Genomic DNA, 16,459 nt, shown 5'->3' with positions numbered 1-16,459 from the left:
AGTCGTCAATTGACAGCGACGACGACGGCGGTCATTGTTTTGGCCTCTTTGCATCATTTTTGGCTGCCCACGAGACGGGAGTCCGCACGTCAACGGAGGCTCAGCTATGGCCAGCAGTAACAAAGTTGGAAACTGACACTGGCAGGCCATGAATCGTCGGGTGGGAACCAATGCCACCGTGCTGGGTTCTGGTTCTGCTAGGCACGGTCCAGATCGATTCAAACCCATCGAACCATCCTACTGTGGGCAACTAGACAAAATGACAGCTCGTAGTGTCGTGCTTTTGTCGCTTCTTCAGCAGACCCGCTCTCCCAGCCACAGAAATGCCCCATTTTGGGACATGGTCCGCTGCGCAAAGGACTGCGCAGGTCGATCTGCTGGAGAATGACGCTGCTAAAGACGCTGGGAAGCATTCAATTCCTGATTAAAGGCAACCTCGTTTAAAGATTAGGATTGTAGGTGGTGTACTAGGCTCTCGTCGAGGCTGAGGCCTATACGCCGGAAAACTTTCCAGGAATAGATACATAAAGCCAGAACAGCCATTCGGATGCCGTCGTCAGTCGGCAGCCCCCAGGGACCGCTCAAACGCGGAGGCTGGGGGAGCGAGAACGGGCCGCCCCCCGATTGGGCTTAGACGATATAGTCAAACATGTGTTCCTTGGTCCAGCAACAATATCCGGTTGATGCGCCATCCTTAATCAATCTCGGGGTTACTATTGACGCTTCGCATCCAGTGATCTCTGCGAAGAGGGTGTTGCCGGATCAGGGCTGAGCAGGGACGGTGCCTGGTAGGATCCTTGCTGCCAGTGGCTTAGAATGTCCTGCCCTGTATGTCGGGCGGTATCTTCGTGCCGATGACGCTCTGTAGCTGTGCCTCAATACACGTATGTTCAATCCCCCGCGAGTTCATAATGTCCGCCCTAACGATCCACAAGTTGCTCTAAGGTGAAATGGAGGTACGCACCTCACAGCTACTGGTAGTACAGTACATGCGTCAACACGGCGCAAACCGTGGTTGTATCAGCTGACGCACTGTTGCCTTGACAGCTGTCAATAGATATCGTGCTCGGACGAACAACGATTCCGGACGAAAAGCACAGGTCCGTTCTTAAAGAGGATGTATGTTTGCAGCATCAACAATGCTGTCATGGTCGCTACTGAAGACTGCCTCTCGGTGGAGTACTCTCATCGCTGAGAGTGATTGGTCCTGGCCCTTCAGGATCACTCTCAATTTTGATTCGTTTCGTCGCATAAGGGACCGTCTCCTCCGGTTTGGTGAACATATGCTTGCTTTTGATGAGCTGCATCAGCATAAAGTTGAGCGCACATTTGATGCCTTGCTCCTCGCCCCTTCTGACAATATACCCGTTGATGTAGTCAATCTCTGGTTTCTTGCCATTGCGAATGTCTTCGCGCATGCTGCTGGAATTCCTCGCTGTTCGTTGTGTCACTGCTCGAAAGAGTTGTTCCAGCCGTGTCGCCGAGAATCGACCTCGCACGTTAGGGATGCCATTGAGCTCAGGCAGGCCGCGAATAACCAGCGAGATTTCAGCGAGCAAGAGTCTCTGCACGGTCGCAATCTCATCGTTGTATAACAGTGCCCCATTGGGGACATCCAGCAAGGCAGTCAACGGATTCAACACACAATTCGAAGATAGCTTCTCCAGCTGTAACTGGAGAAGATCAAGATATGGAAAGACAGTACAGGCAAGTACTGGCGACCTCGTCAGGGAGCGGAGCAGATATCGAGAAGAAAGATTCGCAAACAGTTCCCGGTCTGTAGGAAAGAATCTTTTGCGTTCACTCTCAGTCAGCTCCGACATGTTTCCATTGAAACTCTTTGGCGGCAAGGGATATCGGTCGCGGTCCCGACAGATGCCTAAGGCTATCGTCCCGAACCCAGCATGAACCACTGTTGTGGGATCAGTCATATACGCTCCGTGGGATACCACACCCTGGATATAGGTTGGGCGAGTTTCGGGGTCCGTAAAAACTTCCCGGTTGAGCTCGTCAATCTGTCCGAGGCCGTTTTGCAGGAAACATATTGTCGTCCGCGCATCGACTCGGTGTTTGATCGATCGCAGCGCGGATACTGTAGCATGGCCCTTTACGGCCACTATCAGGGAGTAGATGTAGAGCTCGCCGGACGGCAGTCTCGCCCCCGGCTCGACCGGATTAGATGGGCTTTTGCCCCATTCCTGGTCAGGTATGAATCGCCATTTCTCCGTCCCGTCAGCAGTCAGGCCTTCAAACAAGTCGACATCGTAGCCTCGCTGCTCGTCATTGATCTCGTTTTCCTTATTTATTAGAGCTATCACCCTTCCATTCCTTTTGAACTCCTCGTACTGTTGGTGTTTGTGGATCATCAACGTAACCGGAGGTGGATTGGGCAGACATCGTAGGGAATGTGCCACAAGCGTCCCTATACTGCCCAATCCAAGGATGTGGATGCGACGACTAGGCAGATGCTCTGTCTCCTGGAATGATAAGTCGTCATTGTTTAGAGGTTTGGCATCGAACGAGGCCGGTTGTTCGTTAGACTGAGACTCGGATTCGGGAGCCATGGTCCACCACGACGGCGATACTGCCGCTGTCTTGAAGCCAGCCCGCGGAAGGTTCAGCGACCGCTTATGGGCAAGAAATAAGCCGGAGCTCAATGTCTTCGGCCATATCGAGGGCGCCCTCAGAAGCGGGCGGAGGAGTAGTCGTTGCGACAGCTTGAAAAGCGTTATGAGAAGCCCCTCGTGGGAGGAAGATGCGATGCTGTTACCCGAGGTCACTTGTTCGATTTGTAGTGGGAGAAGAACTGTAGATGTCCGCGCAGCGCTTTTCTCAGCGGCTGACAAGACACATCTTTGAAAACACGCACTGTTGTACAATTCGATTATGGACACAATGCATCTACTCCGAAATCATGATCAGTTGAAGTCGAATTAATCTGCAGGGAATAAACGCGGCGCAGGCGGTTCAGAATCGACATCCGTTCATCTCCAACTTTTTTCCTCATCGCGTCGCAAACAAATCTTCAACTTCAACTTCAACTTCGATTCTTCCGCAACGTGAAGCTCGCGGTCTACAGAGGAAAGGGTCACACCCCATACACCTAGTTCCGCCCATTGGGGCATCTCTCCAGTCATGGACACCAAGTCCGTGATCTCGCTGGTCGACCAGCTAGAAGACAACATCGACGACCTGGAGGAAAACCTACAGCCCTTGATCGAAGGGGCACTAGCGACCACTGCAAAGAGACTTCCACTACTAGACAGGGCCAAACTGAACGTCCTACTCGTATACTCTATCGAGTCATTAATATTCTCCTACCTCAAATTACAAGGCGTCGACGCCAAAGATCATGCCGTCTTCCGCGAACTGACAAGGGTAAAACAATACTTTGAAAAAATCAAGGAAGCAGAAACCGGTCCGGAAACCGAAACCCGCCCGAAAGCTACTTTGGACAAGGAGGCCGCGGGGAGATTCATCAAGCATGCATTGGTACGTTACGTTCAAGCCTGCCAGCCTGACCACATGGTCATTGTGCTAACACGGCAAAGGCGGGCAACGAGAAATATGACCTCGAACGCGCCGAACGAGAGGCACGAGAGAGAGCGCTGGCGAACAAGAAGTTGAGAACTCTAGAGGGGAATATGAAGGCAAAAGCGGAATCAAAAGCAAAAGTCAAGAACAATGATGCCGAACAAGAAGATGCAACTGCTGCCCTACGGCAAGCGGCTCAGTTGGCAGCATCTGTACAACAGAAGTCCGACTCCTCAGACAACGATTCGTCTTCGAGCGATGAAAGCGAGGACGAGCATGAGGGAGTCGCTGTATTCGCAACCACATCTGATAACGCCGCACAATCCGAGTGCTCCCCGTCTAGACCGGTCCCTGCCGCCCAGTCGAAGAAGGCGAAATCCAAAACGAAATCCCCCCCTTCACCCCTAGACGCCGCCTCTACCCCGGGAGCACAGCCGCAAGTACAGTCACAACAGGCACAAAAGAAAAAGAAACGCAAGGCCAAGCAGCCTACTCCAGAAGAGCAAGCAGCCAAACGCCAGAAGAAGCAAGAGAAAAAGCAGAAGAAGAAGGCCGCCAAGGCGGCGCAGTCCAATAAACAATCCAAAAAGAAAGCGAAGAACGATGCCGCGGCTGGATGAGTCTGGAATATTGATCAGTATGGTTTTGGAAACAAATATATTTCAACAACTTGCATCAACCTGAAGACGCTCTTCTGCCGCTCAGGCTGTTGACAGCAACTGAGCGGCGCGGGGCGAACAGGATCACCAAGGGCGTACCAATTGTATGCACATCAACATAAGGTAGCCTGCTCAACGAGTACGTTGGCCACAGGGCCAGGCAAACTATGGCGTGGAGCGGCCGGAGCCTTCGCCGCATCTTGCAATTCTATTGCAGGAACTCCAAAACGCCTTCGCACCAGGCGATGGAGAGCAGACCAACTCGACCCCCACTACTGCGTTCACTGCATCCATTATTGGAAGGTGAAAAGGTGTTATCTGTTAGGATCCTGGTGGTATCTTGCTTTGGGACACCATTACACCGCTCTGATTGCCTGTACAAGCCAGCCATCAAGCATCAGGCAGAGAGAGGTCCAGGCAGCACGATCACACCGCATATATTATCGATGTGAGGGTCATATACAAATTCACCAATGGTACTTTAGGTACCTACATAGGTAAACAAGAAGCAGGGCACATCTACTGGTATGCGACAGAATAAAGTGCCATTCTACAGCTCAGATAGCACATAGTATCATTAGCTGTGATTTCACGGAGGACTTGTCCTATTTCAACGGGGCCTGGGGCCTCATCAGACTATATACTTTCTAGGGGTTATACGATAGCGTACGACGCTAGTCAAGACCGAAAGACGATCCTCGATATCTTTATAATACTTAGTACGTAGAGTATCTATTTTATTATATCCTCCTCTATCTAGACCGTCGAATAGCCTTATTCGTCGTCGAAGAACGTTAACTATCTTTATTAGCCTTATAGTAGAGAATAAAATAGTATTTCTATATTCTAAATACTTCGTTTTCTAAGTAGTTCTATCGTTAGAATAAATATCTATAGTACCTATATCTTCGGTATCGATTAAGATATATAGAGCGAGTATATATCTCTTATCTTTAGCTATAAAAGTAGTATATACGCCCGGAATAGTAAAGCTAAATAAATCGAGGGTAAATTAAGATCGTTAAGATAGTAAGTAAAGAGAGTCTATACGCGTAATAGTACTCGTCGTTACTCTTCGAAGCTAACTCGAGATTAATCCGGCGAGATTTTAAGAAGTATAAGTAGGCGTCTCTTACTTCTTTTCTTCTTACTTTCTTTTATAACTCTTTCTAGTTATTTATACTTCTAAGCTCTAAGTCTTTTATTAATTAAAGCTAAATATTCTATAACTACTATTATAGTTATTATACTATCTAGATAAGTTAGGACGCTGACTAGACTATAAGTTCTAAATACTTAGTACTATTAATAAGTTAAGAAGATAGTTAAAGGCCTACTAGTAACTAAGATAGCGAAGATAGCTTCTTTCGTAAGTATATCGTACTATATCGAAAGATATAGTTACTAATTCGTTTTTAAGTTAATAATAATATTTATAGCGTTAAGCCTAACGATATAGTAGTTAATTCTATTATCTAGACGAAATAGTACTAGAAGTAGTTCTTTTCCCTTAATAATAGCTTATTAATTTAGCTATATAGCTATATTCCTTAGAGACCCGTCGAATTTTACGGTTAGAGAGATATTACTAATATATATATTAGGAATACCCTTATAGAGTATATAGTAGATATCGTAAATAATCTACGTTACGAAATATATCTTTATATAGTTAAACTAGATTCTTATCGAAAGTTAGTATTCCTAGAGTACGTTTCGATATCTATCTCGAATTCGCCTACTTCTACTAATACGATATACCTTTTCGGCGAAAAATATATAACTTACGCTATTCGCGGAGTTAATTATTTCTTATTTAGTAATAGAGATATAGGTAGTAAGACTTCTAGTCGTTATCGATCGACTATATCGATATTAACGCCTATCTAAACGCGTAGTATAAAGAAATATTATACTTAATCTTCTAAAATATAAGAGAAAGATCTAGTAAAAGGTATAAGAGAGGTATATTTTAGTAAGAGAATAAGTAGTCTATATATAGCTAATAAGGCTAGAGAGATAAATAGTTGTATAGCTATCGAGATTAAAGATCTAGAGAATAGATTCGACTTTATATTATTACTATAAACGGATATAGAAGATCGATATTAAAAGATATTAGTTACTATCTAGAAGATAATATAGTAGACTTTAGATCTATACCATACGCCGAAAACTATTAAAGTTATTTATAGAACCGATAAATCCGATATACGTATAGAGTAATATTCTTTACTAATATTAACTCGATAAAGTCGTCGTTCTATAATATCTATATCTTTAGTAAGAATAGAAGTCGTCGAGACTAGTCTAGAGTCGGAAGAATACGGCTATATAGCTAACGAGCTACTACTAAGATATCGTTAATATACTATCGATTCTTCTCTCGAGCTATTATTATAGATACGAAGTTTATCTAGGTATATATCGAAAATACGTCGTTATACTAAAGAGGCTATATAATACGTACCTACGCCTCTCGAGCTAGTATACGACTCTAAGCGTAATTAGGTTATAATATAGTAACGATTCGTACTAGTCTTATCTTCTATAGATTTTGTTAGGAACGCCTAATGGGAATAGGCAGAGTACAGCGATATAGTCTTCAATTAGTATTAAGTACTCCTTAACCCTATAGTTATACACGACTCGAAGCATAAGAGAAGAAAAGCTCTCTTATACGGGTCGCGTATAGTTTATATCTCTTAGCTCTATCCGAGTAGCTAAGAGGTATAAGTTATCGATAGTTAGTAACGGTAGTTAGCCTCGATATTTGTAATATTATCCCTCCCTCCTAGGTTTCTCGTCCTCGAGAAAGCGATAGTATTATATACGAGTTATATACTTCGTTACGTACTCGGTACTTTCTTTCTTTCTAACGTAGCCTTACGTAGTCTCGTAAGAGTATTATACGCTTAGGATACGACTTATATAAGTTCTTGGCGGTATATTCGCCTACGCCTTATAGCCGTAACGACTTATAAATAAATAAGAGTTAGATTTCTAAAGTTCTTTATATTTCTTATCTTTTTTAACTTATACTCTTCTCTTATATAACTTATTAATTAACTCGTAATCTTCTCTTATTTAACTCGTTAACTTTCTACTATATCTTTAGTAAAGCGAGCTCCGATTATACTTAAGAGAAGATCGTCTTCTTCGTCTTCTTCTTCTCGTAAGCGAGTCCGATTCGTCTCGCTAGAAGACTATAATAAGTTACCGTATATTCGATATATTCGGTCTCTTCGGGACGGCCCGTAGTAACTTAACTATATTTATTTATCTAGTCGTAGCCGCTATAGGCGGTACGCCTTCGCTAATTATACTACCGCTTAATATCTTCGTATAAGTCGTATACTATTCTCTTACGAGTATTATACTAATCTCGATAAGATCTCGGACTTATATCTAGACGACGCTAGGGCTATCTTAAGTCTTAATAGTCGTTTATTAGATAGTAACTCTACTACTATAGAGCGAGAGTTAATAGAAGCGATAGACGAATTCTACTATCGTCTCTTAGCTACTAATCGATAGATTCGTTAAATTACTCTTAAGGCGTCTATAACTCGTAGTAGTATTCTTTCTAGTTCTTTAGCCGCCCGACTAAATACGTCTATTTAGTAAGAGATCTTTAAGGCTATATCGCTTACGACTAGCGTATCTCTCTCGATTACTTTCTCTATTACCTTACTCTCTAATACCGATACTTCTAGTCGAGTTTCTATAAACTCGACGGCGCTAGAATAAACTATAAATATAATAAAGTTCTTAATTCGCTAGACTAGGGAAATTTAGGCTAGTATAGAGGCTCTTACGATAAGACTTCCCTTCTACTTATCGTATACGACTCGCTAACTAGTTATATAGATTAACTCTAATATCTTCTTTATAGCGATATAAGAGCGAGCGGACGGAATCGAGAAGTACTATTATCGTACCGCCCGTCTTATTAATAATATATCTATTCGTTAGGACGTTTTAGAGGCGATCTTAGATAAGCTAGTTAATCGTATTAAGGCCGTCGAGAATAAGTTTATATTAGAGAATAAAGACGAGTAGATAGTACGTCTATAACTCGCCTACGTCTCTCTTATTATTAGTTTCTCTCGCTAGAAGTATTAATATTAGGCTTTTATTCTACTTTTCCTAAATCTTTTAATTATCTCGCTTACGTTTTCTAGATAATTTTTAGGTTTCTAGCTATTATAGATCTCGCTAAAGTCTTTCTATTAGATATAGAACTCGGCTCGCTCGCGTCTTTAGCGCTTATCGAGGATTCTCTCTACTTTCTATTCTTTCTCTCTCTCGACGTTAATTAATTCCGAAGTTTCGTCTCTAGATCGCTTATAATACGCTTATAAGAGAAATATATAAAAGGTATAGTATAGTCTACCGTATTTCGCTAGAAGATCTAGCTTATACGCGTTTTAGCTAATTCTCTCGATAATATAGAAGAGATCTAAGAACTAATTAGATAGCTTACGACTTATACGTAAGAGATTAATATTCTTAGTTACTAGTAATATACGGTCTTTAACGTTAAAGAATATTAGTTACTATTTCTTATTATAATACTTCGCTATCTTTATAATTTACTCCTTAGTAGTAGTTCTCGCCTTAGTAGCGTAGTATAGTAATTCTACTAACGCTTTAGCTCTTTATTCTACGAGTATATTCCTATTTAGATTTACCTACGAGTCGCGTTTAAGATTTACGTTTAGAGTAGGCGTAAAGCGAAGTACCCTTAAGAAGGGAGTTTCGCCCGTAGTCGTATTAGATATCGAGTTTATCGTATACTTAGCGCTTATAAGTAGGCTAGCCTAATCTAACTACTCGTAGTTAATATAGTATCTTAGATACGCTTCTAGAGTTTAGTTTATCTATTTTATCTAACTATCGATCTAGGGATAGAAGAATATAGAGAAAAGTCTATAAGTCGTAAGAGAGGCGTATAACGTCTTCTAGTACGCTATAGTAAAGATAGTTCCGCGATTACTAATAATCGACTTAGGGGCGCCGAATCTCGCGACGACTTTTTCTAATACTAACTAGACTATATTCGTGACTACGATATCTAAGCGATACGGCGTTAAACTTACTATCTTCGAGTATCTATTAATAATAACTAGTATCGTATCGTATACGCGTCCTCCGCTTATCGATAGTAGTAGGTCTACGATAAAGTCTATCAAGATATCTTACTAGGGCTCTTATAGCTATAGAAGAGGCTTAAGCTTCCTATAAGGCTTATATTATAGTACTTTTATTCGTTAATAGATATTATAGATCTTAATATAATTAATTATATCTTTTCTAATATACGACTACTAGTAGTATTATATAATAGCCTTTACTATTCGGCCCTCGCTAAAATATCCGCCCTACTAGAGATTATTATAGTTCGCCTAGAGAATCTCTCTTCTTATAGTAGAATTATACGATATATATACGATTTCGTTACGATAGGCTATATCTTTCTAGTTAATAATCTAAGTTTCTTAAAACTCGTCTCTTTTAATTTAACTATTGAGCACTATCTTCTAGCGAGCTTCCTTATACTAGATATTCTATACTTAGAGCTCTCGTAGCCTAGTTACTAGTAAGTTTCTACGCTTACGTAGCTTAGTAGCTTCTTTCGAACTTAGGCTAGAAGTAGCTATTAACTTAGCTTCGAACGTTAGTAGAGTTATAATATTATAACTACTTTTAGTAGAATCTCTACTACTCCGAACTATTACTCGAGTTAGTACTTCTATAATAATCTCGTTATTAACTCGTAGGCGTTCCCGCGACTCGTCGTTAGTAATAGATATTCGTATTTTAAGTAACGCTCTTATAGCGTTCTCTTCCGATAGATCTTCCTTATCTATATAGTCTAGCTAACGAGAGAGCCTATTCGCTAGATTATCCTTACCTTATCGCTATTAAATCTTAAAGTTATATATAGCTAGTATCTCTATCTAGTATATCTAACGTCGATTTAGGACCTTTATCGTTATAAAGCTCTATAGCGCTATATAATTAGTAAGAATAATCGTACTTCTTATAGGCGCCTTAAGATAATATCTCTATACCTTAAAGGCGTATATAATTATAAGTATTTTACCGTCGCTAGTAGTATAATTCTTTTTCGTAGAAGTTATCTTCCTTAAGAAGAATACTATAGATTTCTATAGCGTACGCTCCGCTTACGTCTCGTACGCTTACGATAGTATCTCGCTAATTATATCTTCTAATATATCGACTTCGATACGATATTATCGCTCGAGATCGAAGTATACTAATATTAGCGCTTTCGTAAAGTATTTCTTAATTTTCCGAAACGCTTAGTCTATCTTCGTAGTTTACTAGAAGGGTTCTATCTTCTTATCTACGACTATTCCTATAAGAAGATTAGTAATAGAGATAACGACTACGGAGTATCGATAGATAAACTTCTAGTAGAAATTCGTAAACCTTAAGAATATTTAAATATCTCGGTAGGACTTAGATATAGACTATTTCTAGATAGTATTAACTCGGCTAGACTCTATTAAGACCTTATTAACTTCTACACGATATTCTAGAAAGTCGACCTCCTTAGTAAAGAATTTATACTTCGATAGCTTTATATAGAGACTATATTACTAAAGCCTCTCGAGTATAAGATTTATATATCTCTTATACTCCTTAGTATTACGGCTATAAATAAGTATATCGTCTATATATACTACGTAAATATTATTAAGTAAGCTCTTTAGCGCTTCGTTAATATATACTTAGAATAAGGTAGATATATTTATTAAGCTAAAGAGTATTACTAGATATTCGAAATACCTATATCGCGTACGAAACGCGGTTTTCTAGCAATCTTCTTTCTTAATTAGAATCCGATAATATATATCTCGTAAGTCTAACTTAGTAAAGATATATACGCTACTTACGTAATCTAATATCTTAAGAATTAAAGAAAGAGAGTATCGATTCTTCTTAGTAATCTAATTTAACTTATAATAGTCGATATAGAGTCGTAGGCTACTATCCGACTTTAGAATAAAGAGGATAGATACGCCCGCCGGCGACTCGCTATATTAAATCTAGCCCTTAGCTATTACTATATCTAAGTACTTCTAAAGGACGGATAGCTCGTACGTACTTAGGGGGTAGATAGGCCCGTAGAGTACCTTCTCGCCTTCGATAATAGAAATTAAATATTATATATATACTTCTACTAGAGAGGGGTCCTTACTTAGATTTCCGAATATCTTTATAAACTTACTAAAGTAAGAGTCTAACTCGATCTTCTACTCTATACTCTTAAGTAGAATATTAGTGCTTTCTAAGGTCTCGTTAACGACTAGTTATATAAGAATCGTATCTATATCTAGGCCTTTCGCCTATTTCTCGAAGTCTTTTAGAGATAACTAAATTATACGCGATTTACTCTCGAGTCGATATAACTAGATACTAAGATACTAGTTAATTTATAGATTTATCTCGAGTAGCTAATCGTAATCGAGAATTATATTATAATTTATAATCTCTATCGCGAGATATCGTTAATATATCTTCTTAGTTCTTTTTCGCGAGTCGATTATAGATATCTTAAGATAATATTCTCTATATACTCGAATTAACTATTTCTCGATAGTACGTATATATATCTTTAATAGGATAGGGTTAAGCTTATATTCTTTAGCTAGTATATATAAAAGAAAACTCGTCTATATTCCGCTATCGAGTAGAGTCTTTATCTTATACTTTCTACTAGGAGTATTAATCTCTATCTCTAGAGTAAGTAAGCTTTTCCCTAGCTATATTTTATCTTTAGATTATACTACTTAATTTTTATCTAGTTCTAGCGCTATTATAGTACTTAATAGGCTAGATACTAATTTTTTAAATTCCCCTTTATAACGTTCTTTTACTTTAATTACGACTCGCCTACGAGGGGCTTATTCTTCTTTAGATAGTTAGCTTATCTATAATCTATAGTCCCGTAGATAAAGTATCTTCTCGTAAAAAGCTTCGTAAAGATTCTACTTATAGATCTTTACTTTTTAAAATTTAAGTCTTTTTAGGAATTTAAGTCTTTTTAGAATAGTACTCTAGCGGCTAGTTAGTCCTATCGCGTATACGAGCCGCGATCGGTTTACTATAGATTTAAGCTCCCGAATATAGTCGTATCTACCTTACTTACGGGTTTTAATTAGAGTATCTTTATAGTCTTAGACTTTTAAAGTATTCTCTTTAATCGCTATACGAAGACTAGGACTTAGGCTCGGAAAGTAATTATTCGTATATCGCGTCTAATAACCTTACGAAGTATAGATATTAGAAAATAATAAAGAGTCTACTTCTTTCGCTTATTCTTAGTAAGAAGTTCTATATCTTTCTCTAGAAGTTCTATCTAATAGACTAGATCTCGTATCGATTAAGTAGATTCTTACTTAAGAGTCGTAAGCGCTTCTAGCGCTTCTCTCTTATAGATATCTATATCTTCGATAGTATTCTTATACTAAACGAGAAATATATTCTATAATAGAGGTATTAGTATTTCTTTATAACGATCTCGACGCTAGTTAATTATCGCCCGTCCTCTAAGATAGTTAGCTACGATTCGAATACGATACTTCTAGTCTAGAGTAATATTACTTAAAATAGCCTTAAAAATAGTTTATTAGCTACTATCGAAGTCTCTTAATTCTTAGATATTTTTACTACTAAACTCTTTCGGTTTAGCGATCTTAAGAATCTAGTATAACTTTTTTCGATCTTAGTCTCTAGGCGACGCGCTCCGAGCTCGCTTATATATTAATAGCGTCGTACCTTTGACCTCTATATATTACTTTAGGATATATTTTACGACTTCTTCTTCTATTATCTAAATCTCTTCTTCTAGGTATTTTCGTTTTAACTACTCTTAAAGTTAGGCGCGTCTCTTAAGGAGAGCCGCTACTTATAAGATAGAAGCGAGTTCGAAGAGTTTCGCTTAAATCTAAGCCGTATCTAGATCGTCTACGACTTCTTCGTTAGGTAAGCTATTCTCTAGAATCTTAGCTAATCTCTCTATATATTAGGCTAGGGTCGACGACGACTTATCGAGATTAGGCGTCGCTCTAGTAGATAGGCCTACTCTCTTTAGCCCTATCGTTATATAGGTAGCTTATCTCTATTCGCTTACTCCGACCGATTCGGGATAATACTTCGAGAATATTAAGAACGCCTAATAGAAATAGATAGAGTATAGCGATATAGTCTTTAATTAGTATTAAGTACTCCTTAACCCTATAGTTATATATAACTCGAAGCATAAGAGAAGGAAAGCTCTCTTATACGGGTCGCGTATAGTTTATATCTCTTAGCTCTATCCGAGTAGCTAAGGGGTATAAGTTGTCGGTAGTTGGTAACGGCAGTTGGCCTCGGCATTCGTGACAGATTTATTAATATAGTCTATATAAGGCTATATATCGACTTATTTAATACTAGAATATCCGTCTTTTTATTATCTAGCGTACGAATAATCTACTACTTCTACTTATTCTATATATAATATTCGTCCGCTATCTACCTATATATAGTAATTAGGCCCTACTTCTAGTTTAGGCCTTTTAGGGTATTCTTACTATAAAATAACGACGTTAATAGGAGTACTACTACTAGAACCGGCTTTAACGGTATTATAGTAAGGAGGCCGCGAAGTATTACTATTTTCTTATACTACTACGATAGTAGATAATACTCTACGAATAGTCTATTTTATAGATAAATCTTCTAGTACGATATAATAAGTAGAGGAGCGCGAGCGAGATTCTTCTACGCCTACTATATAAGGCGATTTACTATAATTTATTAGTTATTTTTAGGTTTTTTAATATATCTAGAGCGCTTCGTAGGACGTCCTAATAATACTTAGCTAAGGGTTAAGATCTAGTCTATACTCTAGTTTCTATAGATTATCTATAGAGAATACTATCGTTATTAGATTATTTAATCTTATACTATCTTTAGCCTAGAATAGGGTCTTAGTAAATATCCTTCGATATATCGTCGACGAAGAACTAAAGGCTCGGCTATATTATAGTTAGTATTTTAGAATACTAACGAGAATAATAAATTATTTCGTTTCCGCTTCTTATAAGGTTTCGAGTACTCTTAAGAGACGAGATTCCCTTCGAGTATCGAAAGAGTTATTCTAGTAGAACTAGGAAATATTATAGATATACTTTCTATAGTATCGATAGGTATCGAGAAGGAGAATATAGATATATTCTAGTCTATAAGGTTCTATAGCCTTATATCTTTAGGTTAATTTAATCTATTAACGACGTATAGCTCTTCCTTACTCGAGATAGTTTTAGCTAACTTATTATAGTTATTCTCTATATAATTTATATAGAATAGATCTACTATATTATCTATATATCTTATAATATTAATAGAATAGGTCTCGATATCTATCGATATAGATTTAAGTAGCTTAGTATAGAATAGAATAGAAGTATCTCGTATAACGGCGTCTTAGTACGATTCGATAGGATTACTCTAATTCCTTAAAGTCTCTTATCTATTCTAAATATAGTTCTCTATTCTTTTCTAGAGTATTAAAGGGGTTTTGAGAGGGCTAAAAGTCCCTTCGTTTCCTATCCTTCGTATATCGAGAGAGTTAGATAGTAATAGTCTATTACTACTCTTCTATTTCTATCTATTCTAGATATATAGAGAGATAAACTCTATTCTAACTATTTTATTCGATACTTTTAAAGTACTAATATCTTTATTACTCTTTCTAGCGATAAGATATTATCTATCTAAAGGCGGAGTAATCTACTCTAGAGAATTAGAAGTAAAAGCTACTCCGATTATAGTTTATCTTTCGTAAACTATTATAGTCTTCTCTACCGGCGTCGCGCCGTAGAATATTAGCTTCTATCCTCTATTTTACTAACGTCTATTTATTAGTATTACTTTAGCTTTACGGCTCTTCTCTATCTTACTTAAACTATCTTCTAGTTATTCTTACGATATCTATTATTACTTTAATATTATTAATAGCTTATAGTATATTAAAAGATTAGACTCGTTACTAAGTATCTAAAGTACTTTATCCGAAGGCTTCGTTATACTATCTCTAACTATTTAGAGCTATATTTACTATACTCTAGTAAATAATCGGATTATTTATTCGTCTAAATCTATCGAATAGTATTATATTAGATAGCTTCTATAGATAAGTAGGCGTAAGATCTTCTAGTCTATCGTTTCTAGTACGTACGTACTAAACTATAACTTCTTTAGAATTCGAAAGAGTCTAAAGTAGTTAGGTTCGAATTTCTACTTCGAGATATTATTTAGAAGAATAAAATCTCCTTCTTTAAGTAAAAGATATAGCGTTTCTAAATATATTAACCGTAGTTTTCGAGAGTATAGCCCTCTCTCTATAAGTAATTTATTTACTTCGTAATATATAGTATATAGCTATTCTAGTCTTAAGATAAAGTTAGTATTAAGATTTAATAGATTAAATTCTCGTTAATCGCCTATTAATCGAGATTCGAGACTATAGACGAGCTTATATAAACTTATTCTAGTTACTATATAGAATCTAATACGAGTTACGAATAACGTTAATAGAAGATATTTATCTTATAAGAGGATTTATTACCTAATAAGTTACTTCGTAAGGATTTCGTCTAGTATTCTATTAAATCTTTCTATTTTTCTATTAGTCTAGAGATAGTAAGATATTATAGTATAATACTTTACCTTAACGTAATTAAGGTAGTACTCGATAATCTTTAAGATTAGATTAGCGCTATTATCTAATAATAATTCTTAAAATACTCTATACTAGTAGTAGATTTCGAATAGGAAGTCGACGACTACTTCGTCCGTAGCGTCCTTTATAGCCTTTACTATTAACTAGTCTATAGAGAAATTAATAGCCGTTAAAATCTAATAATTTCTATAAGGCGTAGTTAATAGAGGGCTAACGAAGTCGATTATCTACTTTTCGAAGAGTTAGGAGATTCGTTTAATCTATGAATATAGTTCTTTCTAATTCTTCTTCTATCTCTAGACTAACTAGTATTAATTATAAGTTCGAGCGTATATAAGAATATTCTTTATTATAGATAGCTACTATTCGCGTACCTTAATAATACTTTCTATAGCGGCCGCGCTATAGTATTCGTAGTACTTATAATAGTACTTAATAAAGTCTTAACGAAACGATATAGAAATAAAGAAGGCGAAGTAATTACTAATCTTTTAGAATAGGCGAT

The 16,459-nt window shown here is 37.8% G+C and overlaps 2 protein-coding genes across 2 annotated transcripts; one reads left to right on the top strand and one right to left on the bottom strand.

Moving 5' to 3' along the window:
- Nucleotides 1–1,154: 1,154 nt before the first annotated feature.
- HMPREF1120_05760 (2-dehydropantoate 2-reductase) lies at nucleotides 1,155–2,564 on the bottom strand (the record flags this gene model as incomplete). Its single annotated transcript, XM_009159946.1, has 1 exon — nucleotides 1,155–2,564. One exon carries the CDS (start codon nucleotides 2,562–2,564, stop codon nucleotides 1,155–1,157), a length of 1,410 nt encoding a protein of 469 aa, XP_009158194.1.
- Nucleotides 2,565–2,741: 177 nt separating this feature from the next.
- Nucleotides 2,742–4,948, top strand: HMPREF1120_05759 (uncharacterized protein). Its single transcript, XM_009159945.1, has 2 exons — nucleotides 2,742–3,492; nucleotides 3,552–4,948. Exons 1-2 carry the CDS (start codon nucleotides 3,136–3,138, stop codon nucleotides 4,152–4,154), a joined length of 960 nt encoding a protein of 319 aa, XP_009158193.1. The 5' UTR covers nucleotides 2,742–3,135; the 3' UTR covers nucleotides 4,155–4,948.
- Nucleotides 4,949–16,459: the final 11,511 nt, after the last annotated feature.

Source organism: Exophiala dermatitidis (genome assembly GCF_000230625.1).
Source record: "Exophiala dermatitidis NIH/UT8656 unplaced genomic scaffold supercont1.5, whole genome shotgun sequence".
NCBI lineage: Eukaryota > Fungi > Ascomycota > Eurotiomycetes > Chaetothyriales > Herpotrichiellaceae > Exophiala > Exophiala dermatitidis.
This window is presented reverse-complemented; position numbering and strand designations above follow the sequence as displayed.

Bases quoted from the DNA above. Each gene is read 5' to 3' on its own strand.
- HMPREF1120_05759 (XM_009159945.1), top strand. From the start codon at position 3,136: ATGGACACCAAGTCCGTGATCTCGCTGGTCGACCAGCTAGAAGACAAC. The intron at 3,493-3,551 runs GTACGTTACGTT...AACACGGCAAAG, and splicing joins GATTCATCAAGCATGCATTG to GCGGGCAACGAGAAATATGA.